Genomic DNA, 26,452 nt, shown 5'->3' with positions numbered 1-26,452 from the left:
TGGGTGGAGATACCAGGGGAGGGGAGGGGATTTTGTTTTTTTACCAGAATCCCACTGTGAGTTTGCTCACAAGGAGAGCACATTAGAAACGGAGCATTTTTCTGTGTGTTGTAAGACTTATGCAGACCACAAACAAAGGACTGGATGGGTTTATTTCACATTTTGTGGGTCTGTAGACACTCAGGTTACCCAAATATATGTTCAGAAACACTGTACAAGTGGATTTGTCATAATGTACCCTTTAAATTGGGATACATATTTTTTTTAATTAATAAAGTGAGCATTACAGAGAGTGAAGGCGGCTGGCCTGCTGAAGCTACATTTAAGCCACATCCTTAGTGATATTTGAATGTTTCTGTGCTCCTTCAGGGATCTAAAGTTGGACAACGTGATGCTGGACTCAGAGGGACACATAAAGATCGCTGACTTCGGCATGTGCAAAGAGAACATGGTGGAGGGAGTGTCCACACGCACCTTCTGCGGTACTCCAGACTACATCGCACCGGAGGTAAGGACGAACACGGAGGAGTGTTTGTGTTAATGTTTGTGTGCATTCATGAGTTGATGCACGAGGTCGTCTCTGTAGCTGTCTGGTGTCCGTCCGCCTGTGTCACCCTTGTGCTTCAGATTAAGGTCACTGCCTCAGGATAGACACAAACACACACGCGTGCAAGCTCTCTCCGATGACGTGAGAATACAATTCAGAGAGACGCCAAGAGGGTCGGCGAGCGGAATTTAACCCCAAAGAGACCGGCTGTGGTCTCTGTGGGCACGCATGAGATTTACATTTTGAGCACTTTTTATCAAAAATGTTTCTTTCATGTTTCAGCAGTAGGACTCTAATTCAAGTCAAAACCACTCCTCTCTTGTCTCTTATGGGATCATGGTCGTGTAATCATGCCTGGACAGAAATGAAGATATTTAGCTAGCATGCATGCAGCTGAAACAGCTTCTGACCAGCAGCTGCGTGCCTTTTCTGCTTACTTAAGTTTATACCACCAAAGGTTTGGTTTTCATCAACTGTTGTGATTCCCCCTCATGTTGCAGAAAAAGGAACGCTTGTTTACTTGGACTGTTTATTTCTTTCAACTTTTGACTTTTTTACACCTGCGAAATTTAAACGCTTCAGACATGCCATGAAAGTGAAAGATTTTAACCCTAACGGTCATGCATCAGACCCCTTGTTTCTGGATTCTTTATTGTCATGATAGGTTCAACAGTATTATCCAACCCGTCTCACATCGTCCACTCTGAGAATGAGCTCCTGCCAGAGTTTAAGTTCAGTCGAATGTGGTGTAACTTTACGTAATGAAAAGGAACAATAACCTGACTTTATGTAACAAAACCTGAACAAAAGCCCTCCTCTTGAGTCATAACATCTGGAAAGCAGGTGAAGTGTCCATAACTCAGTGACATTTTGTGACTCCTAACGTAATAATCAGCGTCTCTGACTTCACCCAGAATGGTCAAATGAAGCTGAGTTATACTTCAAGTACTGTGTTTGCTCTCCTTTCTCCGCAGCTATTATCAGTTAGTGAGTCCCATTTAAATGCGGAGATGGGTTATTGATCGTCTCTAAAGCCTGAATGACTGACTGTTAGGTCAATTCCACCCCATGAGCGCAAGGTGAGCATGCTGAGACTGCTCAGAGTCAGACTGACACTAATGCACACGCCTGGGATGACACAGCGGGGGGGGGGGGGGAGCCAGTGCACACAGTTAATGTCACACACTTTCTGCTCAATCACAGAGTCAAATGCATGGCAGTATCACCTGCACACAGCTCTTCATACATGGTTAGTTATCAGTATGCACACATGGCTTTCAGTGGATATGGTAACACACAGATTTTGCACACACACACACACACACACACACACACACACAACAACAAACTCAAAGCGGAGGCTGACCTTCAAAACCGGCTCACAGACGTGACATTTTCAGGGAGAATCGTGCAGTACTCCATGAATTGTGTGTGACAGAACGATCAACTTTAAACTTCTTCACTATCTTAATTTGAGCTCAGGGGTTGGACACATGCTCCATACAATTAACTTTTCATAGCTCACTTTGAATCATATGTCTCCAGTTATTTCATCTGATTTAAGTACGTGAATGCACATCATCAGCTGTCTGAAGCAGTTGAAGAAGTGCAGGACATGACTTTGGACTACATTGAATCATCCTGCGTCCTACATCAGGAAGTGTTCAAATGATGTTTACGTCCTGAAGTTGCATAAACATGACTCTCTCTGAAGTCGAGAGAGATTTCATGAGCAAGTACTTTGATAGAGTTTTGTCAATTTAAGAAATGTCATCACAGTCACAGAAAGTCACTTTGAAGAAGGAAAAAAAGTAAATGCATTTTTAACATTTTGAAAAAGCCATTGATTACACAGAGAATGATGATAAGAAATGTGTTGAAATAAATTGTTTGTCAGCACTCCTGGGGAAATATAAAGTAGCACATACATGCACATATTCAAACACAAACACATGAAAACATCCATGCGCTAGCACACAGTTTTTAAGCCGTGTTTACTTTGACCTATTTAGCTCAGTGACTTTAGCACAGAGAGGAGGGGGAGAACAGAGAGAGACGCTCAGACATCACGAGGTGTTAACGGTGAAGGACAGAGAACGAGGGGACGAGTGAGCACTATCGCTGAGGAGAGCAGGAATTCAAAGGTGACAGAGCGGCGTAATGATGCCCCTTTCCAGGAGAACATTTGAGGATATTAATGTGTCTGACACGGGCCATTTCCCGCTACGCCCTACTTGGCCCCCACTGCGCTGAGGCATGGGTGTCCTCTTTCATTTCGTTCCCTCCTCTGCGGCCTGAAACAGGGGTGATATGTCAAGATGATAAGAGTACATATTTAGACATGAATGAATGTCTCAGAGTATTGCTGGGCGTGTATTTATTACTAAGTGACTCATCAAACGGTAAGAAAAAGAATCAGAAAACGGTCAAAACTGAGCAGAACTGATTCAAAATTGTCAGGTAGACGATATAATTTGGTTTGCAGAAATGTGGCTAACGTTAGCTAACGTGCTAGCACCGCCAACCTTCAGACCTCCTTGCAGGTTCACATCCACTTGACTGTGCTGAATGTGGTTATGCATTGTCAATTTAAGTAGAAACAGCATAAATACATTTTAATCTCCATTTTCTAGATCAAATTCTGCCAAACCGCACCGCTCCTACAGGATGCTATATGTTCACTGTGCTTATTTACATCTGGGTAGTAGAGCAGCAGAACAGGACCATTAATTAGAGCTAACGCCAGTCTATGATGACAGCCCCAGCTAGTGGAGGGTGGCTGCATGGCAGTTTGAGAACAACATTTGATGGGCACCAATGGACAACATGTAAAAATATTAACTAATACCGATCAGTAATTCTGGTGAGTAGCGAGGTTGATGAAGTTTGACCGTTTAGTTGACTACACATGCACATCCCTAGCAGTGATTCAGTATGTTTTGCTTTCATAGCCAAATAAATGTAGGATCTTAACAGGCTGATAACTCTGAACAGTGTATTTGTCATTGTCAGATAATTAGTCTCAGTTGTTTTGCTTCAGGCGTCATCATCCGAAACCGCATGCTTTAGCAGCTCCAATTTTAAACCCTTCACTGATTACTCAACACTAAGAACCAGCATTTTCTTTTCCAGATGAGAGCTATTAGTAGTGCTACAAACTCACTCCAGCTGGAGTTTGAGACGTGAGAAAAAGTCAGCGAGAGGAAGAAGAAGGTGGAGAAAGAAGGAAGTGAGAATGAAGAACTGCAAATGAGAGAGAAATGCAGAGAGAACGAACCAGAGAGCGTCTTCAGGGTTTCTATCGGCTGAAAATGAAGCGGAGGTGGTACCTTTCTTAGTGTGTGCACATACATGTGCATTAGTACTGTACACATGCAGTACACATGCTTCATGTTTGTAGGAAGGCCCATCAACTGAGTACTTGACTTACCCCCAGCAGCCTGTCAAATGAATGTTTCCCCCAGGATACACAAACCACTTAAGGGAGATGTCGTCATTCACATGGTGGACTGATGGAAGACAGACAGAAGTTTAGATCAAAGATCTCATTAATAAGACTTTCACACTAGCAGAAAACTCCTGGAAGACTCCTGATATTTCCCCGAGGAGCTGCATGTGTGGACGCAAATCACCAAATATTTCACTCGGGCTTCACCCGGAGTTTCTCCCGTCAGACCCCCTAGTATTTTTTCTGCTGCATGTCCGAGAGAGCTGATGTGAGAACGCTGCACGATATTCTCTGAAGAATTGACCTCGAGCCAACAGGAAAGTTTTCAAATTGGCCATGAACTAGAAAATACTGAAATTCATGACAAACTAAACAGAACATGACACAAGGGTGGTGGTCTCTCTATCTCTCCCAGCCGCTTGAACAACATGATTACAGTCATTTCTTAGTGAAAAAACTAAATGTCCTTGTCCTTGACGGCAGGTAAATTTAATTTACTGTTCTATGAAACAAGATTACAGCTAAAAGTTATTTTAGACTGCAAAAGGCATAAGAACAGAATGTTGCTTTTTTTTGTTTTTGTTTGGAGGACAAGGTTTGTAGGAGCAAAGGTTGGTACGTGTGTGTGTGTGTGTGTGTGTGCGTGGCATGTGCGTGTGTGCGTGTGTGCGTGTGTGTGTGTGTGTGTGTGTGTGTGTGTGTGTGTGTGTGTGTGTGTGTGTGTGTGTGTGTGTGTGTGTGTGTGTGTGTGTGTGTGTGTGTGTGTGTAGCGAGGAGAGCCTTAAATAGCTTGCAGACTGTTCCACAACTGTCACGTAGCATTTGGCCTAACGAAGCGAATTGTCTGCAGCATTGCCCATGCACATACACACACAAGCTCCGGCAGATAAACACACACATACAGACACACACAAACGCAGCGTGTCCAAGCCACACGCACAAACACACACACACACACACACACACACACACACACACACACACAGACGCTCACAGTGACTTAAAACATGCTGTGTCTCAACAAAGATATTTAGAGAAAATATCATCACAATGATATAAAGATGAATGTACACACAAACACACACACACACACAAACACGTGCGCTCTCCAGTGAATCAGCAGAGCTTTTACGTCCTGAGGCCTTCATACAATAAAGTGAAAAATAACACACAAGCAGTGCAGGGAGTCAGGCACAAGTTGTGTTTGTACGCTCACATCCTTTGCAGCCATGCAGAAGGAGAGAGCACTTTGTGTGTTTATCAGCCTCCTGCAAAACAACACACCAAACATGCACACATCTGCATTATAAATAAGTTGAGAGCTCCAGATTTAGATTCAACACGCTGGACGATTCAACACGAAGGTCACCGTGCCTCAAACTGTAAATGTCCACTGGTGTTGCTGCAGAGAGACGTCGGGGCGGGGGGGGGGGGGGGGGGGGGGGGCAAGGTCAACCAGTCACAGCAGCGTCACATTAGCGCTGTGCTGTGCAGAACGGCCTGAAACTGATCCAAACAGTCGCCTTTTTCCAAACTGTAGTTGACCTTTCTGCTTTTTTCTTTTCCTTTGTTTTATTCTTCTCTCGCAACCTCACTGACACTGAATCTACCTCCTCCCCCTCCTCTGACTTTTAAGTCTCTCTCTTTTGTTCTTTAGCTCAAGTAGTGACAGCTCACAGAAAACATGATGTTAGAATACAGCAGGAAATGTAACTGCATGTGTGGATTGGATTCTAAACACATTTTTGTTCAATACTTCCCCCTCTTCTTGCCAAGTTTCCACACTCCCATTGTGCCCCCTGGCGACGCCCCCTAGTGGTTGGGACCCCCTCTTTTTCTGAAATAAGTGAAAAAGTGGCCATGATTCACAGGGGCAAGAACTACAAAATAAAACAGGGAACACTAAACAATAAACCCAGGAATATCAACAGGAAACAGAAACTACAAAATAAAACAGGACGTCAAAACTAACAAAAACAAGGAATAACCAAAACTGATAAAGGTCAACTCATGACAGTTTGACTCGACTATTAGACAACTTGAACTGCTCCTAGTTGTTGTTGTACCGAGTTGTACATTCAGTCTGTTTCAGTTCAGTCTGGAGTTACATCAAGTTAGTAATTATGTTTACAAGAAAGCTTTGTATTTTTTAAGGATGTCCTCAAACATCATGAAATGGTTAACCTGTAGTCTTGTGTGAAACACCTTTTCCGAGTGCATCGCTCACTTCGTTGGCAGCTGTCGGGTCAGGATGAAGGTCGGCGTGATTCCCTCAGGAAACTGGGATTTGATCAGGCAAGCTTGGAGATTTCACTTAGAAGTTTCCCTTACCATGATGTCTTTGACCCTGAGGCTAATTTAAAAAATCCAAGACAGATAAGAGATGTGGGCATCTTCCTGCCTCCTTACCGAAGAGCCGAGGATTACGGCTGAGCACTTCTCACCTCCTCCAGGCAACGTTCTCTTTCATGCAGAGGGCTCAGGATCAGGGCTCTTAAATACGTTTTCTCATGCATGTGTTAAACATATCAACACTGTGTTGTCACTCTCGGTTTGATGTTAATGCAACCTCTAGCTTAAGCCTCTTTCACACTTGCACTGTACTGCTGACGGTGTTAGCTGCATGTGAGAAAAATCTAATTTTCACCCGAATTTATCCGGATTTTATTCCTGCACTTTAACATTAATATGTTTATCTAGTCTGTCTGCAAACCCCCCAATGATGAGCAAAGTCTTTTCCCTGCTCCACTTTTCAGAAAATGTGTGCTCAAACAGGCCGTTTGGAGATTTTCCCTTCATGACATCACAAAGGGCAGTAACCCCTCCCACAGGTGGGTGACACTCCCACAGCAATAGGACATGAAGCTAGAAAGCCCGAGACACCCAAGCCCTTCCAGAGAGGGGGGCGTGGTCAGACACAGCTCATTTACATTTAAAGGTACAGACACAGAAACAGCCTGTTCTGAGCAGGGCTGAAATAGAGGGGTTTATAGGCATGATCAAGTAAAGGATCAGAGTGGATTTAGAACAAGAAACTTCACAGACATGTTTTGAGGAGCTCTGAGAATTATTTAAACTGGTTGAAGAAAAGGAGAATAATATGTGACCTTTAAGTTAGTAGAGCAGTAGATTGGCTTTATGTTGATAAGATCTGCACAGTTGTTATGATCAGCAAAAGCAATGATGAAACTCATGGTTACTGCTTTTTGAACAAATCAGTATTTTTGAGGGATAAATGACACAATGTCTTCCAGAATGATCTGTAGTCATTAAGATAGAGCTGAGACATACATGTTTATGGCAACACATGGGAAAGATGCTTTACATGGTTAATGTGATAAAGGTTTGAAACTAAAGTGATTCATTATGAATAGAGCAGTGTATGTGTTCCGTCTAACTCATTGTAAAATCATAGATCGGGGCACCAGTATTAAACCTTTGAGGGGTTCAATATAGAAAGAAAAAAGGAGACGTAATGGCGGAGCGTCAGTGCGGCGCTGCAGGGGAATCTCAACATAAAAAGTGCCAAGAAGCCAACATGTGGAAAACACAGAAGATCAGAGATTGAAAAGTGTTACCTGTTGTGGGGTCATAACTGTGTCCGATGTTGGTGATGACTTTTTTGTAGACGAGAGTGGTCACGGTGTTAAATGGCCCGATGTTTTCTTCCAGAGCGGCTGAAAAGGCCACTTTATCTTTCGAAGAAATCAAACATCCATTTTTCTTAAAGGCACAGTACCAGTATTTGTGTTTTCCAAATCACAAATGTGTTACCTTCAGTCATTGCTGTCTTCACCTCCTCCACGGCCTCAGCTGTCTGGTCAACCTTAGCCTTCAGCTCTTCTTGTACACTTTGATTTGTCTCCAGTTTGGCTTCAAACTCTGTCATGAAAACGTATTAAATGCACTTTCTTTTGACGGATAATTTAGAAAAACTTCCTCTACTTGTAAAATACTAAACTAGTATGGATGTTGATTGATTTTACAATTCAATAGTCATCTTTGGCTCGCCTTGATCAGCTGTTCTAAGCACCTCCATCTCAGCTTGTGTTTCTCCCAGCTTTGCGTTCATCTCCTGGTTCAGACTTTCAGCCGCAGTCAGCCGAGTGTCTACATCTGGGTTTGAAAACAGCACGCACAAAGAAAACCAAGATATAAAATAATGATTCACTTATTTGAATTTTTCATAAAAATGGAAGCTGTACTTGAAATGTTCATCTTAACCTTGATTGGTTTTCTCCAGTGCTTCCATTTTGGTTTCAGTAACTCCAAGTCTTCTTCAGCTCTGATTGTGAAAACAATGAATTCTGCATGATTCTCCATTCAGTGCCATTTAAATCATGAATGTAATCAGAAGAGCTAAGAGAGAAAACTACTTTACTTGGTGTGAATAATTGACTCGTTTGTTGTGTTACCTTCACGCTCCGTCTCTAGTTGCTCCACTCGTGTGTTCTGGCCTTCCAGATCGCTGGCGTTGAGTCGGGCCTCCAGTTCTGCTCGGTAATGATGGGATATGGTTAAGATTGATTCAGTCTTATAGTGCAGAACAGATGCACTATAGCATGGGTAACCTGCACATTTGTGGAGGCTCTGTTAATGCTGAACCACAAACGGGTTTTGGAGCAACTTGTGCAGCCAAATAGACATCTTCTGTTTCAGGGAAGGTCTTGTTTATTTCAACATGACGATGTCAAAAAACGTTCTGCACGTGCTACAACAGAATGGCTCTGTATTTAAAAAATCCAGGTGGTAAACTGGCCCCGCCTTTGAAAATGTTTGGAACAGTATGAAGCATAAAATAAGACAAAGAAGAAGTGTTGAGAGGCTGAAATCCTACATTAAACAAAGATGGTAAAACACACACACTGGTCCCAACATGCTGACCTGAGGGACGTCCCTTTGACACAGAATCTTCCATATTATTGACAGGCCTGCAGTCAGTTGCCACCCATTTATCGAGCGCTGTGGTGAACTTCTACGATTTAGTTTCATCCACAGGTCAGTGGTGATTCTCAAACTCTAAAGTAATACCCTGCCGGTGCTCTGTTGAGATGTGCTGCCTTGTAGAAAAGTGCTACCTCAGCATGAAACGATATCAGACTTGATCTGTATCCCCGATCAAATAACGCTACCACAATTAAATACCTTTACATTCATTTACTGTTCAATCCATGTGCATTGTTCAGAGAGACTGAGAGCAATAAAATAAATAAAAAAAATGCTCCCAGTACAGAATAATTTTAAACTTTTAAACACTACAACTCATTTACACTGAAAGGAAACAGGGAGCATGTTCTGATACTAAGATTTTAGAGTAAGCATATATAGATGAATAGCCCGTAGCAGTATTTAATAGAACACCGGCTTTGGTGACTCGGCTCTCAGATGACATCAGTCTGATAAGCTACACCTGTATGTTGAGCTGGTAGGTGGGAGCTCAAACCTGAAGTACTTTGTTGACATTTTAAATCAGTTTGACACGAAGTGCATTTCAGTTTTGACTCATCAACTGAGCGGTCTGGGAGACTTTTCTATCGCTGCAGAAGCTGGACCACGCTATGGCAACTCAATCACAGTGTGTGGAAAGGGACCAAATGGCACGTGATTTTGTAACAATGAATGCATTAATTTCTAACCTTAATTGTGATTCATGTGTTTGCGCTGCCTCAGTCCCACTGGGACATGACTTTAGATCATGTTACCTTCAATCGAAATCTGACAATAGCTTCAGTTATCGGCCTCCTGCAGAGCGTAGGGGAATTCTGCACAAATATCCAATTTTTTGTTTTATTAATAAGACATTTAATTGATGACAGTTGATGTTATTGCCATGGCAATGTTATTAAGTGGTTATTTTTACATCATAGGCATAATAGATACATCATAGACAGGCAATAGCAGAAGCATGCTGTATTTGAGGTTAAGCAGGCTAAGTTCAAAGTAGCTTCATTATTTATATGTTTTGATGTTTTTATTGTAATGTTGAACTGGTAAATACTACAGAAAAGATTAGAGAGGATTCACAGCTGTTCACAGTTAAAGTGACATTTTAAGACACATTATAAGCTAGCTGAGGCACACACTCGCCTTTGTGTGTGAGGGTAAACACGTGGATGAACTGAGCGTCCGGCCGGCTCCCATCAGCCCTCAGGACGGCTGCATGACAGCCGAGTACAGAGCTGGAGAAGTGTGTGTTTATTCGCCTGTGTGTGTTTGTGTGTGTGCATACAAGGGCTCCCAGAGGTCAGGTGTCAGACAAGAAAGGGCTTATCTTCAAGCATATATGAAGGAAATATCTCATTTCATGGTTTTTAACTTGTGTATGCTGCATGAGGACCTGACCTGAGCATGCTCACATGGCTGCACAAACAGCGGATTATACGTAGAAGAGGCTGCAGAGAAACATGGGGGTGTGAAGTGTTAAACGTGTGTCTTCTGGCTGCTGGGAATGGGGTCAAAGCGGGTGAACGGCTAACCTCGACCAAAGTCAGAGAAAGCCACAGGATGTCCTTCTGTCACAAGAGGAAATGTCACATGTACACAGACATCCTAGTCGGGGGGTTTTCCACTCTTGTTGTCTTCATTTTTTCTGTAACCCTGTTGTAGAGGGTCTGGTGCTTTGCTCGAGGACACCTTGGAAGTACTTGGGAACCTCTCCAGAAACCAGACCCATTTCCATACTTTGGTCAGTACCAGGGCTTGAACTGGCGACCTAACCGGCCTAAACCGCCTACTGTGTAGCCTGCCTAAAGCTCAGGAAGAAAACAGTGTTGACATTCTTCAAAACATTTGAACGAAAGGACTAAAACAGAAATGAAATATGAATGTAGGGAGAGCTTGTCCAAGTGTTTAAGAAAGCTGTCAGATAGAGTTCCCTCCTCTGATGTTGTTTGTTCGTCAGCGTCTGAATCCAAATGTGTTCTCGTCCAGAGCGTGTGAACTGTGACAGAAATCTCCAGCCTCCCATCTCCTTATTGAACCATGACAGAAGTTATTGTTGCAGCTTCTTTTAAATAGTTTCTGATTCAGGGGTCTTTAAACAGCTGCAGTCACATCTTTACATTGAAACTATTCTCTGTCTGAGTCAAATCACTGGCTGACGAGCAGAGCAGGCTTTTTTTAGATTTTTTTTTTTCTAGCGTGAAACAGGATTTTCAAAGCTTCGGTCAAACTTTAAACCCATGTGTCTGCAGCCTTTTGTGGCACAGCTGGCTTAGAGCACAATTTGTGAACAACCTTTGACCTTTATCTGGATATTTTTATCATTCAGAACCAATGAAACTATTTGTATAGATGACCATAAAGATGGAGGAGCAGGAGCAGAGTGCTAGAGGGATATGCAGCCCTGACAGGAAAGGCATGATGAGGATGAAGGTTGAAATGTACGATATGCTAAAGGTGTTGTGTGTTGGATTTAATCAAACTAAATTAAACAGAAGGCTTCCATACATCATGGCAGACAGAGTCGATATAATAAAAGGCTAAGTGATGGATATTGTAATGGATGAATAATGTTCTGAATTATTTAAAAGTCTGAATAATTAATGTTCAGCTCCAAAGAGGAGGTCATATGAATGTGGACTGAACTGTCTTTTTCAATTTGCCTGTACGTGGTAGTTCACCAGTAAGAAGTCCCTGACATGCTTATTATTTTAAATGTCTTTATGAAATTGAACATGCCAGTGGAAAAAAACCTTCTGTGTCACTTCCTGCTGCCTCGTATCACTCTGCAAAGCCCTGCCCACCAAATGACGGACCGATCATGCATGCCAGCCGTAATACATCACTGCAGCCAGGTGCTGATGGTGCGTCTGGAGCACCTGGACTTTTCCTGGTGGACTGAGGTACTATTTGACCTACTATAGCAGCCAATGTGAGCGGCAGGAATGAGTAAATATATGTTTCTGAACGCACACACTATCACATGCGAGTGCCACTATCAGGGTTGGTTTATTGTGCTCAGCGAGGTGCCGTAGAATCCAGGCCGCGGTTGGCCAAAAGTGATGACACTGCATCCCTCACGACGCACATAGCAACCGTCTACCTGCTACCAAATCATTATTTGTGTAGCGCCAATTCATAACAAGTGTTATCTCGAGACGCTTTACAAAAGAGCATATGGGATAAGATGCAGGAAGGGTTCCCTTTGTATTCCTCATGTTCCTGTTGTCCACACTTCCTCCCCACTGAGGTGGAGGTCAGAGCAGGCCGTGCATTAATGAGGACTGCGGTGGTTGTGGGGACGATACAGTTTGATTGTGGTGGCTGGGCGTCAGGTGGTGGTTGGTTCAATCATGATGATGACTTGTGACATTGTGTAGGCTAGTGCATCTCTGCAGAACACAATGTCATTATAATCCAGTTTTATGAAACAATCACCATTTTCATATAATTACTGGTTTTTGAGATTTGGATATTGCACTCAGTCATTTTGCAGTAACTGTATAGGACAGTTAGCTGACACAGTTAGATGGTTCATGTGGACAGGTTGGCCTGGGATGGAGTCAAATTCCTGACTGCAAACTGCCTGTTCCATCAGCTTATTGTGACAGATTCAGAGGAGCAAAACACTGACAGAAGATCGAATATACATCCCCCAAAAAAGTTGGCTAGTTATGTGCAAGCTGACTCTGATTGGTTGTTTGATCCTTTGTGTGTTCTGTTTATCTAAATGTTACTGCGAGTGTTGACTCTTTTACTCGCTATGGTCTAAACTTCAGCTCCATCTCTCTCCTCTCCTCCACAGATCATCGCATATCAGCCGTACGGACGCTCTGTAGACTGGTGGGCGTACGGAGTTCTGCTCTATGAAATGCTGGCAGGGCAGGTGAGTCGTGTACACACACATACTCACACACAAACAACCTCCCTACACACACAGTTTCACCCTTTATGTAATAACCTGTTACAGGTTATGTAGTACAATACACAGGCTGCTCATTATATTATATATTCCCACCTTGAAATTGCTCTGCCGGGGCCTGAATGTACTCAGCCGGTTCTTCCTGAAAACTTTCCCTCCAATACTTCTAACACACACTGACCCACAAACACAGAAATCCTCCTTCTAGGTCAAACCCTTTCAGCAGGACTTGTGTTTGACCTGTGTGCCCTCAAAATCTTTTAAGTCAAAGATATGTAAATATATTCCTTAACAAACACTTAAAACACAGTTTGTGTTTAAAGAACTTTACACTCCACTGTGTACAGGTCTGGACCAGCATGCTTCAATATGCATTTCAATTCATATCAATGTATGTGTGGATATTATGCAAATGTAGGCGTGCATGCATATATGTATCCTTATATCCTGCAAGAAATGTCTGCTCAACATGTAGCCCTCCTTGTGTCACACTTGTCTTCATACACATTTACTAAATATTAACTCAGGCTGCTCAACACATTGCACTGGTATCGTTATCGCAGTGGGAGCGTTTGCAATAAACACATCTCAAGGTTTGAAATAATCCCAATAAAAATAGATAAATAAGTAAATGATCCTATCAGTGAGAACATAAATAAACCGTGGCACACTGAAATATTCATTTAACTTTATTGTGAGTGAATTGTGATTTAAAGCGTTTCCCTCATTCCTGCTTAACTTAAAAGTAACAAATTAGTATATACATATCATAACCTTTGACTATAATGTCTGCACTTAAGTTGCATTGTGGGTAATAAAGACACCAATGTCTTCCTTTTTGCTGCTGCAGGCGTATCAATCTCAGACCAAATAAGAATAAAAACACAAAAAGCTCATGCAGGCTCCATCACATATCAATCGTTCTCTTGCTCAGACTGTTTAGTGCTTTGCAACGAAAGTAACTACCAGTCTGCAGAGTCAGTGTCTCATATTTCTGCTCAGAACTACTCCCATCCATATTTTATGTGACCAGCGTTCTGTTCGGGAAGCCTCCTTTTTTCCTGTTTCTTTTGTTTGTATTCCTGGCTGCAGCTCGGTGCTCTGCCAGAGGACACAAGTCGATTTTGTGGACAAAACTCTTCATGTACTGAAGAATCTATCAATACTGTGTTGGCTTGTAAAGAGGAGCTGCTTTTGGAATCAAATATAGAAGTGAAGACAAGGAGGACATGAACTCCAAGCTTGAAATGTGTTGTTCCCTCACCAGCTTTAAGTCTAGTTTGACATTTCCTCACTGGGAACTGAGCTTTAACTCTGTAGGTGTTAGACAAAGTGATTAACAGCACTCTGCAGAATCAGCCTTTTTTACATTTTCTGTTGGCAAGATTCTTGATGAGTGAAACATTTGAGAATTTGCCACCACTTAACCATGTACGGGACAAAATCAGAAAATATGTAAGAGGCACAGCATCGTTTACAGAGGGCACCAAAATCCACACAAACTAATAGTTCATAACTGAAGCTATTAAAGGTCACATGCAAAATACACTTCACCGTGTTGTGAACACACTATGTGTCCCTAGTCTGTCTACGAACCCCCAAATGATGAGAAAAGTCCATCTTCTTTGTCTTTTGCCTGCTCCACTTTTCAGAAAATGTGTGCTCAAACAGGCCGTTTGGAGATTTTCCCTTCATGACATCACGAAGGGCAGTAACCCCTCCCCCAGGTGGTTGTTCTGCCCTCTGAGTCTGCCTTCTCACCGTAAACAATAGGACAACCTGAGACACCCGAGCCCTTCCAGAGCCCAGAGCCCTAAAACCACATTGTTGTTGGACTTACAGCCGAAACAGAACATGTTACGTATAAAGAGAACAAAACTAAGCAAGAGATCAAATCTCCATATTGAAATCTTCGTCCTTTAAAAAAATAGAAAGACTCCAAAAATCCTCCCTATCAGATGATTCTAATGCAATGACTCATTCATAACTTTATGACCTAATCTATTTTTGATATGACCCCCATTTCAAAAGGGCGACAGCTAAGTGAAAGTACAAGTAAACACAATCTCCTCTACAGCACAGCAACATGTCTGAGCATGTTTCTCCTTCCCAGATGAACTAAGAACAAGTTTCTACTGTTGGAACATTAACAAAAGTTTAAACCTCTTCAGATGCTCTCCGTCCTCGTTTCTCCCTGCCTTGTGTGAAATCAAGTAAAGAGGGCATGACGCAGGAAAAGGCTATCTCTACCCCAAGGGGCCAGTGGAGTGGAAATGAGGAATAATTCATTTTATGGACTGTCAAAACAGCCACATTATGGTTACTGATGATAACCACCCAGTGAGGAGGGGAAGAAGCTGGGTCATCCCATCCATTTGCCCTGCAAGGTCCTTCTGTGAAACGTGTTTCCACAAATTCTGCACGGCTCCTGAAAGGTTTCTGTTTGTTTAAATGTTGTCTGATGTTCTAGCGTTACTCTCCAATTTAGAATCATGTTGTGAAGACAACAAATATACAGCGTCCATGTTTATTCAACAGGGAAACAGTTCTTATTTAAAATATGTTAAGGAGAGCTTAAAATTGACTAAACAAAAAGGTAACTCCACCACGGTTAGTTGTTAACACAAGCTATTCAAATAATGTGAATGAACAAGCAACTCAAGGATATTTCACCCGCTGCCTGCCTAACATTTTCTAGAATATGTGAAAAAGGTGACATTTAACTCTCAGCAGTAAGAAGCCGCCAAGGTCACAGCTACAACGTATTCATCCCTGATGTGATAATGGCTGAAACACTAACGGCTGTCTCCATGTCCTGTTCTTCCTCCCTCAGCCTCCGTTCGATGGAGAGGATGAAGACGAGCTGTTCCAGTCCATAATGGAGCACAACGTGTCCTACCCCAAGTCCCTGTCCAAAGAGGCCGTCTCCATCTGCAAAGGGGTGAGTGCATGTTCTTAATGATACAACAGTTCTGACCGAGTACTCCGATTGGTCAGGAGGCCGGTACCAGGTGTTCTGTTAGGTCACATTACAGCAGACATAGTTAGTCCTGATTAATGGAGGTGGTACCTCTGATCACAAAACATACTCTTATTTAACTCGCTGCATGCTAAATTAATCATGCAGCGCAGCCGAGTTTAAACTCTACTAATATTTTAGGTGTTGCACCAGCTGAGGTAATTCCAACCTAGGCAGAAGTTACACCTTAAATCTAACCCCTAAAGCTCCTAGTAAGTCCTCTGTAAAGACTTATTAAACCTTCTTTTCTCACCTTGAGTGTAATTCCTGTAAATGCTAATTTTAGACTTTCTGTCTTTCTCGGTCTTCACTGACGCTGGAATAATCTCACCTCTTGTATAAGAGTGTGCTGGTTTAATTTAAGAGAGGAAACAAGGAGACTGCTGTAAAGTTTTTCCCCCCAGAGTTTGACATAACATGAGTGAAGTTGAGCTCCATTTACTGTAAAAGCATGAAGTCAAGACGCAAAAAGACCGTCTGGGAACTCACAAGATCTCTGCTGTCTCCTCACTCACAACCTGTGTCTGTTAGAGTTCAATTATTAAAACACTGAAGGGAAACCTCTGAGCTCATCCAATATCGCCCCTGTAAGTCCCAGTAGCTCCATGCACCTGGTGTTTTGAAGGTCTGTTTTTAATAGCTTGTTGACAATTTGAAGTTTATCCTCCTTGAAGTTAAAAATATTTCAGATGCAAAGAAGAGAAACAACAGTGGAAGAATTTGTATTTAAATGCTCCATATGTTCAATGGTCAGTGAAAAATCTGATTCATGACAGTCAGGTGTCTTTCTAACAACTAAACCCTTATTGGTTTAACCTGAATTTAAATTCAGTGACTCTTCTAGAGGTAAGAGAACACCCAGAAAACTGTCCAAATCCAGCACAATGTATATTCAAATTGTCTGCAAGTAAATTATGTAATTTGGTTCACTGAGTGTGGCTAATGTTAACTTTGCTAGCACCACCAGCCTTCAGTCTTTCTTGCAGCTTAACGTCCACATGCCTGTGTTACATGTGGTTATGCATTGCTCCGGTCGGTATGCCAGTATCACCTGACATGGCCTAAATACCATTGAATCTCTACTCTTGATCTAAATACTGCCAAACCATGCTGCTCTGCCAAGAAGCTGTCAGTCACTGTGCTTGTTACCATCTGGGCAGTAAAACCAGAAGAGAAGGCTCTTTAGCCGGAGCTACAGCCAGTCCGTATTGTGTTTATACAACATACATTGTATTATCTCACGCTGTTAACAGGAGGGTTGTGCTCCAAAAATTGATTTGGCAATATATCGTCATGTGCTCATTGAAAATACTTGTATGGATGCAGATGTTACAGAATCGATTCGGCTGCAAAGCTGTGATGACATTTTTGAAAGACAATTCCCTGATGGTGCAGCTCACATAAAATATTTGATTGCATCTTGAGGATCTCTAAGGATCTAAGTGTTTTAAGTTGTAGGATCCTTAATATGCCTCTGCTGTTATTTTCAACAATAAAGAACAGCTGTTGTAGTGAACTCTGTGTAGGACATGGTCATTATCAAAAATCAACATATATCACCATATGTATGGTATTGTGGGGTTGTGGGAAATACCCAGCCCTAGGCAGCCTTCAGCTCATGACCTTAAAAAAAAAGATAATGACACCCAAATCATAAAACATGCATACTATCCTATAAACCTTGAAACGCTACAGAAGTACAGAAGTTACAGAAGCACACTTTTGTTAATGTGTGAGCAACGAATTAAATCGTGATAGTGGTCGTTTGATTTCTGATCAAAAGCAGCACAAACTCAACCGGCTGTGCGGTATCACAGTATTTGTCCTCGTCCCGTCCTTCCCTCCACCTGTTTCCCTTCATGCTCTTGTTTCTCTCTCCCGTCCTTATTCTTCTATCTTTGGCGTCCTAGCTGTTTGTGCGCACATGTCTCGGTTAACACACTGAGTCCCTGTCTCAACCCTTCGCTTGGCATGGCTGCAGCTCTCGCTCTTACTGGATACATAACGCTCGTCAGCAGTCTGACCCACAAAACTGAGAGAAGAGAAGAAGAGAGGTACCAAACAGATGAAGAGAGGAGAGAGAAGCAGGGTGTGACATAAGTCATATAGACATATAAGTATAACAACTATAAATCAGATGTGTGCTCACATACATAGAACGGTGGAGTTGGTTCAGATTCTCTCTCTATTATCTCTCTCTATTATTAGCGAGCCTGTGTTTACAGTAGAGTTCATTACATTTAAGTAGGTCGCAGTGTAGATGCACATCCATCAGCGCAATGGGACACCACCTAAAGGTCGTCCTTTTGAATGCTGTTGTAGTTCTTTATGATTACTGGGAGAGAATAAAGGTGGGACGAGATCTAAAAATAAACGTTTGTTAGTCCCAATTTCACTTGTAGTTAGATATCTCTGTCTTGAATAAACGTCTGGTAAATACATGGAGACAGGCGAGGTTTCTGATGTTTTTAGGAGAGGAAGTACATTTCAGGAAAATTCAGTGCTGCCTTTGATTAGGAGTTTCACCTCACAGTAACATCGTGTTCTCAGACTGTATCTAACAAACTTATTTTAAGGGCTGATAATGACATGTATGTGTGTTTTATAAGCCTTTGCGTCCTGAATCAGTCCGTCTTACCTGGACTGACTCCCTGCTGATTCAGACCCCATCTGTTCCCCCACTCTGTCTCTCGCTCTCTCTCTCTCTCTCTCCGTCTCCCTCCTAACTCTTCCCCTCCTCTCTCGCCCCGTCACATCTAATGATTCGTTGCTCTCAGCGGAAACAGCAGGGTAACTTTGAGGTTATGCACACCTCTATGAGCACATGCAACTGAACCTTTTGCTGGCAGCGCGGCCGCGGCGTCGAGATCCCAACAGTTTTGCAGAAAGAGCGTTGGATGTTCTTCATGAAATGTCGACACCATGTTTTCCATCTTTAGGACTAAAGGTCACATTCATGCAAAGGAGTTCAAGTGCCCAAGTCAAAAAAAAGAAATACAGAATACTTGCGTGTGAGTGGTTTCATCTGAATGGTGACAGGCGTCCAGTGTTTGCAGCAGAATGATTCCTCGCCGTCACTGACAGTCCTGTGAACAGGCAGCAAACTGTAAATTACTTTCTCTCACTCGTCGACAGCTGTTTGAAACCCAAGTGTCAAAGGAGCTGCGGGAAAGCTGGCCTGCTGAAACTCTCAGGGTGAAATTCAACACTGACTCCTAATTGAGCCGTTTTGTCTTCTTTTATATGAAGTCATCTGTTATCTGAGCAATAGATTGTCTTGTCGTGCACATGTGATATTTTTCATTTACTTCCATCTGTAATCTCTGAATCCATCGAAAGTCATCGTTTTCACCGTCTGATAGACGATATATGCCTCTGGGAGCGGATGTTAATTTCTCAATAATTCAGGTGAAACTAGCGGTTAGCATTGAAGGATTTCCAGGCAAGACTTCCTCTTCCATCCGGCGTTTACATCAGCAACATAAACATCGTCATCCTTTGGTCCATAACATCCTGGAGCGGCTCCTGTGCATCTTTTGAGTCTCAGCTCAGTTCAACAGTAGAATTACATTTACACAGCGGCTTCAATCCGACTCACTTTAACAGTATGAGCCCCCCCCCCCCCCCACCCCCCCAAACAAACAAGATTCTCACAATTTACTTGCGATTAATGGCATTCAAATTAGCCGAAATAACAACATCATGACATCGTGATGCAGATTTGTGAAAAGCTTTGTCAGGTCTGTCCTTGTTGTTTGTTGAATGGAGGTCTCATCGATCGCTTCTGTGTTTCAGGTAGTCAGGTAAACGCTGATTGGCTTTTTCAGGATGGGAAAACATTTTGTTCAGTAAAAAATGTTGAAATGATCGTTGTCTTTGTTGTTGTTGAGTAGAGCAGAACGGGAGATCAGGTCAGCAGAAATTTGCAGCAAGAATGATTGACAGGCTGAAATGTATTTGTAGTTTTTTCCCCATTAATTAGTCTGCACTTCAGAAAAAGTTCCAGAAATGAATGCGAGTAAGAAAAACGTACAGAGTGACTTTAGACTTGCTATAACAGCCATGCAAACAGGTGAAAGGCTTTAAAAACCACAGTGATGAGACAGAGCTTCAGATTGTTGTCTCACATGTGAGACAACACAGATGTCAACGTCATATATCATTGAAAAAAAAGATTTATTCAAGTTTAGTGCGTTTAGCCTGACTGACAGGCTGCTTCAAGGCATCGTGTTCCTGCCTTCAGTCGGAGGCTGTGGTCTGAAAGCTGATTACTGATCGTCCCTCTGTGTAAGAAATAAAAAACATACAGAGCGTGAGAGCTAAACATGTCATTCAGGAGATCTGCTATAAGGTGGCTGAGCTGCGTGTGGAGGTGTGCATCACAGATTAGGGATTTAAATGGCGGGCTGCAGTCTCGCCAGTGTGTGTGCTTTTCTTTATATTGCTGCATGTATGTACTTAAACTTTGGGTGCTGCCTGGCTCTGCACACGAGAGCAGAGCCAGGCAGCCGGTGTGTGGCAGCATTTCAACGAGCGAGAGTCAAACAAAGCCGCATTTCCATTTCATATTCTGGAGCATGAATAAGTTATTTTGTCCTTGGACTGACAATAGAGGAACAAACAACGAGGCTCTCAGCCCATCTCCGTCTTCTTTTTCTTATTTACTTCTCAGAGGTCGGAGTAACAATGCAACATACTGATTTATTGCTAATGGTATAGCTGGTTCAGTTCGATTTACACGCTAGCTGTTTACTCCTGGAGACTTAAACGTTCTTCACCTGGCGTTTTTTCCAGGCAGTAAAGCGCTGGCTGTACTCGAGAGTGTTTGCATGAAGCGTTTGTGCGCAGAGAAGGAAAGCGCTGCACGCCCGTCCTGTCTCTATGACAACAGTCTGTTGACAACAGACACAGTATGACCGACACCGCTCCATTACTTTTTACTGCATGAGGACAACAGCGCTTTTCTGAAAAGTTGAAAGATTTTCATCTCGAGGGCTCGGAGCAGCCGCGTAAAAAAGGCAGAGCGCCAAGAAATGAGACTCTGGCCACTGGGCATTCCCTCCAGGCAGCTGCTTTCTGCTGCGAACGCTTTCTACTCATCGAAAACAATTGAAAAAAGACGCTGCCGCTCAGAAAAAAAAAACACTAGGTGGACATGGAGCCTTATGCAATCAGCAGGAAAATGATTTCATCATGAACTAATGATTGGAGGGTTTTCTGACAGCCACAAATACCAGATCATCTACTTCTCAATAAAGAAGGTGCATTAACACAAACTTTAGGGTTCAATTTTCCTCTGCTGGTGTCTAAACTAAACACTCGGCCCTCCCACGTGCCGTGCAAAAGAAAGTTGCAATGGACGTCTTAACAGAATGAAAAAGCAGAGGGAGAGAAGCACAATAACAATGATATCACTCTTGCTGAGACCCATCTGTCTGGCTGTCATTTACTGACCTAGAAAGAGATGGAATCATGACACAACCGATGAGTGAAGGAAAACAGAGCGAGAGTTTTTAATAATGCATTAACACTGACCACTTTTTACAGAGCGAGAAATTCCCCATGCTGATGTTCTGCAAAGTTACATTATTCCTTCTTACTTTAGAAACTGAAGCAAGTTGTGCAAGCAAACAATGAAAATGCATTTCTCTTCTCTTCTAACATCATAGATTGTGTCAAACATGGACGTGGTCTCAAGCTCGGCGTACACAAAAGTTGTGTTGGAATGTCAACTCATTGTCCGACACCGAAGCTCTAGTATGATGTGCTCGCACTGTACGACCTGATTGTTGGGCACGACCTGAGAGCTCACACTGAACGAGTTGAATCAGGACGGATCATTCACAATGAGTCAATAGAAAACTCCCACACACAGAGGTTGAAGTCAGATCTGTGTGTTTTCAGTTGTCTCAAACAGGCTACACACCGACAAAGACGATCTTACCCCCTCTCTCTCTCCCTCTCAATCAGCCTCACCGATAAACACAACGTCCTCATTAACTCACATAGCTACGTTCACTGCCTGGTACTAAGAAAGATTTCAGGGGGCGCAGGATGGCTTAGAGGTAATATATCGCCCTAGTAACTGAGGCTGTTGTCCTCCAAGCGGGCTGTCCAGCTTCGAGTCTGATCAGCGGCTCCTTTCCTGCATGTCATTCCTCATTTTCCCGCCCTGCTTTCCTGCTCTATCCACCGTCCTACCTAAGCTAAGGGTTAGCGGTACATTCACAGGTGTTAGGGGGCGTGGCTGAGTTGACTGACAGGTGGGCGCGTTGTAGATGTTTACAAGAAGGCTCCACATCTTTGCCAGTTTCTAGATTGTTTGAAAGTTAGCTGATAATCCAATATGGCAACCTCCATCGTTGAGCTTCAAAACGACTAATCAGAGACCAATGAGTGTACGTCCATGTTTTATAAAGTCTATGACTGAAACCTTCACCAGTGAGAAAAAAGAGAAAATCTTGTATAATCCGAGTACAAGAGGATTTAACGCTGTGGTGCAGATGCAATGTTTATTCTCTTTTTTATTTCTCTCTGAGCAGCTGATGACCAAACACCCGTCCAAGCGTCTGGGCTGCGGCACCGAGGGAGAGCGGGACGTCAGAGAACACGCCTTCTTCAGACGCATCGACTGGGAACGCCTCCAGAACCGAGAGATCCAGCCGCCTTTCAAGCCCAAAGTGGTAAGAACTGTGCACATTTACTCTCTCACACTCGTCAACGAGGATGTTAATGATGTTTTCATAGTGTCATTAAGAGCGAAGCAGCCTTGTATAATCGCTGTAACCAAGGTCGTGGTGATAAGTCGCTTCCTCGTACGAGTTTAGCTCTCTTTGACAAAAGGCCACATCTCCAATTACACAACATGAATGATGCTGCTTTCGTCATCTTATGAGTGCTTGGTGGAAAACTACACCCAATGATTTTATAATATATATCTGCCTACATTTGCATATTGGGAGAAGATGAACGTGCATAGAAGTTAGCCTTTGGTTTGGAGTCAATCGTTCTCTCTTGAGTAAATCTCGTGCTTCCTTTGACTCTTACTTCAGTTTATCTATATATGTATATATATATATATATATATATATATATATATATATATATATATATATATATTATATGAGAAAATCTGAATTCTTTGCTTGTAATGGAAGACCATCAGAAATCATCAATCTTCTTCTGATAGGTTTCATGATTCTCTTTGGGGTCGTCCAACACCGTGTCCTAACAGTAGGCGAGTGTTATATGTCGCATCGCACATGATCGCACGCTCCCTGTCCACACTGCATCCGTTAAACATTCAATTCTCTGATCTGTTGATTTCAGTCTCCCCTTGCAAACAATCTGACATCTAGTGCTATAGTATTAAAGGTGGACAAACTAAAGTGTGGTGCCTTGTATTTAGGAGCTGCTGACTCAAATCACAACTCAGAGGCTCGTCGATAAACAGCTCGCGGTGAACCGTTATAAAGTTTCTCTCCTGTGGTGACACAAGTCAGAGATGTGGATATTATTAATACACCGTTATCTCCGCTCTGTGTAGCAAGCTAACCCGCTCTGTTGTGTGAGAAATGCTAGTGTCAGTGCCCCCTCTTTCTTTGTTCTTCGTCCATCGACGTGAGCGACAGAGAGGAAAACAGAAGTGGAGCGTTGGGGTAAAAATGTCACTGCTTTGCTCGCGGGTAGTTAGGACACTCCGATAAGAAACAATTGAATCAGGATGATTTTGTTGCTGATCCTCGCTAACGTTGCGTGCTGTTAGGACAGACTGTTATGAGTCCAGCATTAATGTGGTAGCATAATTGATCAGTATAGATTTAGTTTTTCATACAGTACACCCACATATGCAACACAGTAAGGATGAACAAGAAAGTGAAAGAACTTTCTGAAGTGCATGCATCCAGACAAATGAGCACAGATGTGTTCATCACTACAAAACTCCTCCATCATGGTAAGACGTGTTGTGCCCCTCTTCGCTCCCTCAGGAAGTTTGTGTCCTCGATGTGTTTGTTTACAGACTTTAACCCGGAGCCGTCAGTCTGAGAAGTTACGCAACAATACTTCTGCAGCAGCTGCCCTTAAGTCTGTATTGTTTTGTTCCCAAACTTTTCAGCTCCTGGCCCCTAAAAATAAGGTTTGCCAGAAACCGGGAACCTCCACGGTCCCTGGAGGAAGTTAAGACACGTACACGGACGCGCGCACACACTAATAGTCCTCTCCAAACACTGGAAACACAAAAAGAACGACACAGAAGAATACAGCAGCCTAAACACAGTTATTGTAAGAAAGCTAGATGTAGAATAGAAGTCATTTGCATGTATAGACTTTAACATAAACACACACACACAGAGAGAGACTCACACAAACATAAAACAATAAGCTTACTTCATTATTAAATATTCTTAAAGATGAAAATATTCTTCAAACACACTCTGTCTGCATACTCAGTGGCGTTTCTAGAGCCTGTTGGGGCCCTATGCAAAAATCAATTGGGGTGCCTTCCAACCCATGTTCAGCAGGGCAAGAAGAATGTCAGATGAGGCCCCCTTAGGGAGGTATCCGAACGTCATTGCAAAATTTGCACACTTGAGGCTGCTGCTGTGGGGCCCCTCACTGGTCTGGGGCCCCAAGCAGTTGCCTGTTGACGAGCAGCGCCCCTGTGCATGCTAAGGGTTGCAACAGAAGCCAAACCAATCCTGTTCCTGTCGGGATACTTCTTTTTTTTTTACAATCTTTATTTTATCAGATACCCTAAAATAAATGTCCTACATGAACATGAAAATTCCCCCTAAATGTTTTCTTGGAACAAAGCAGAGGACGTTTGACTTCATAAAGAGCTGTCTCACTTCGGTTGAGGGTTTCAGTTTTTTTCGACTTTGAGAGTCATCGTCTTCAGTGTTACTCCCTCATGGTTATGCAATCGAAGCCAGTTGATGGACAACACAGTGGGTCATTTCAGGACAGGGTGTGTATCAAAGTCATCAGAACTGGCCCCAAGGCTTTTTCAAAAACACATCGTCATTAATAATTCTCGAGAGGTGTGTTTAAAATGTAATGACAGGAGAAAGTTCTGGTGAAAGATAAATGAAAGAGACGGTTTGTCTCACTCTGGAAGTTTTTAATGGTGTAGCTGTGAAAGTGCATTTTAATGCAGTCAGGGTGGCAGCTCAAGTATGAAAAAAAAAACAATCAACAGTAAAATCAGGTAAGTGATTTTTTTTAATTCAGTAAGGTAAAGCACGCACCGTCGGACGGAGCAGAACTACGGTGCAGACGAAACATGACACCCACGGACGCTGTGGGGTCTCGGTGTAAGAGGGCGATCTTATACGGATTAAAAATGAAGCATGATAACCTTTATCTTAACATCGGCTTTATAAATTCACCTCAGTTGTCTTTTCAACCATTTTGTCTCCCCCTGGTGTCCCCCCCTGGCACTGCAGCTGGCGTCAGACATTAGCGTAGCACTCCCTTTATGTATGAAGTCGGCGACATTCTTGCTGTTTTATTCCTTTTTGTTTTGGATCTAGCACCCCCTAGGTGATGTGCCGGTATTCTTTGATTTTCTAATTCTGACATACTTGCTGTTACCTTTGCATACGCATGAGCTCAGCTGTGCACATCCTCAAAATGTAACACTGGCATGTGAGATGCAGTACACAGACGACAGGTAGGGGGCAGTGTAGAGGCAGAGAGGGTGACAGAGTCAACACAGCAGCAGGGATAACAATGGCGGAAAGTTTTAGAGACAAACCACATCTGTACGATGAGTCATGACACTGCACAGTGACAAACATGACTCTTCAACTAAGTTCTGTTTTAGAAGTCGGCATAGAAACCTGTAAAACGAAGAAAAACACGTCCGGTGTTTCACGTCAATGAGTGTCCATGTAAACCGGCAACTTACAGCTGAGTGTGTAGAGCGTAGTTTTTCATTAAAACTTAAATGATGAGTATATTTTGACATCATAATGACAAACTACACAAAGAGGCATTCGCTAGGACTTTCTCCGTTTTTAACAGCTGCTGTAACTCTGATATCTGTGGTCACTCTTTAACCTGATGAACTGGGACCGTTGTAAATGAAACGTTATGCTGACTGTACTGACGCTGTGTTCTGTTCACCGGTCATCGGTCGCCTGAGATCTGAAGTCACTGTTGATTATTGATGTTTATTATGTGAGCGCGTATCTCAGAAGTAACTCAATAGCAACCGCGCCATGTTTGTAGTTTACATCCTGCAGATCAGGCCGGGCTGAGCTCCCCCTAGAGGTATCCCACTGTAACATGCGTCAGTCAAGTATATTTACAATTACGCTCATGACGCAGCCGGAAGATCGTGCAAACGCAAGGTTGAACAGCAAGTATGTCTCCGGCCTAAGCCGTCCTGTCAGAACGTTTATTGGCAGTAAAAGTGTAAATCTCGAATATGAGATAATCCAACCGTTTTAGACATCAGTAAATGCTTCAAAACTAACAGTAACAAACTCTTCAAATATCATGGAGTTTGGGGGTCTTTGCTCCACAAACATGACGGTCTCATCAAACCGAGGCTGACGTCAGTGTGATGTG

General features: G+C 42.8%; 1 protein-coding gene across 2 annotated transcripts in view; it reads left to right on the top strand.

Moving 5' to 3' along the window:
* Positions 1–26,452, top strand: part of prkcaa (protein kinase C, alpha, a) — a 156,563-nt gene that overhangs the window by 119,081 nt on the left and 11,030 nt on the right. For both annotated transcript variants that reach the window (XM_061064576.1, XM_061064569.1), the window contains 4 exons: positions 370–508; positions 12,742–12,822; positions 15,692–15,799; positions 22,420–22,560. In XM_061064576.1, coding sequence (XP_060920559.1) covers positions 370–508; positions 12,742–12,822; positions 15,692–15,799; positions 22,420–22,560 — 469 coding nt within the window. The remainder of the gene's footprint in view (positions 1–369; positions 509–12,741; positions 12,823–15,691; positions 15,800–22,419; positions 22,561–26,452) is intronic.

The sequence above is a fragment of the Labrus mixtus genome, chromosome 2, assembly GCF_963584025.1.
Source record: "Labrus mixtus chromosome 2, fLabMix1.1, whole genome shotgun sequence".
NCBI classification, from domain to species: domain Eukaryota; kingdom Metazoa; phylum Chordata; class Actinopteri; order Labriformes; family Labridae; genus Labrus; species Labrus mixtus.
This window is presented reverse-complemented; position numbering and strand designations above follow the sequence as displayed.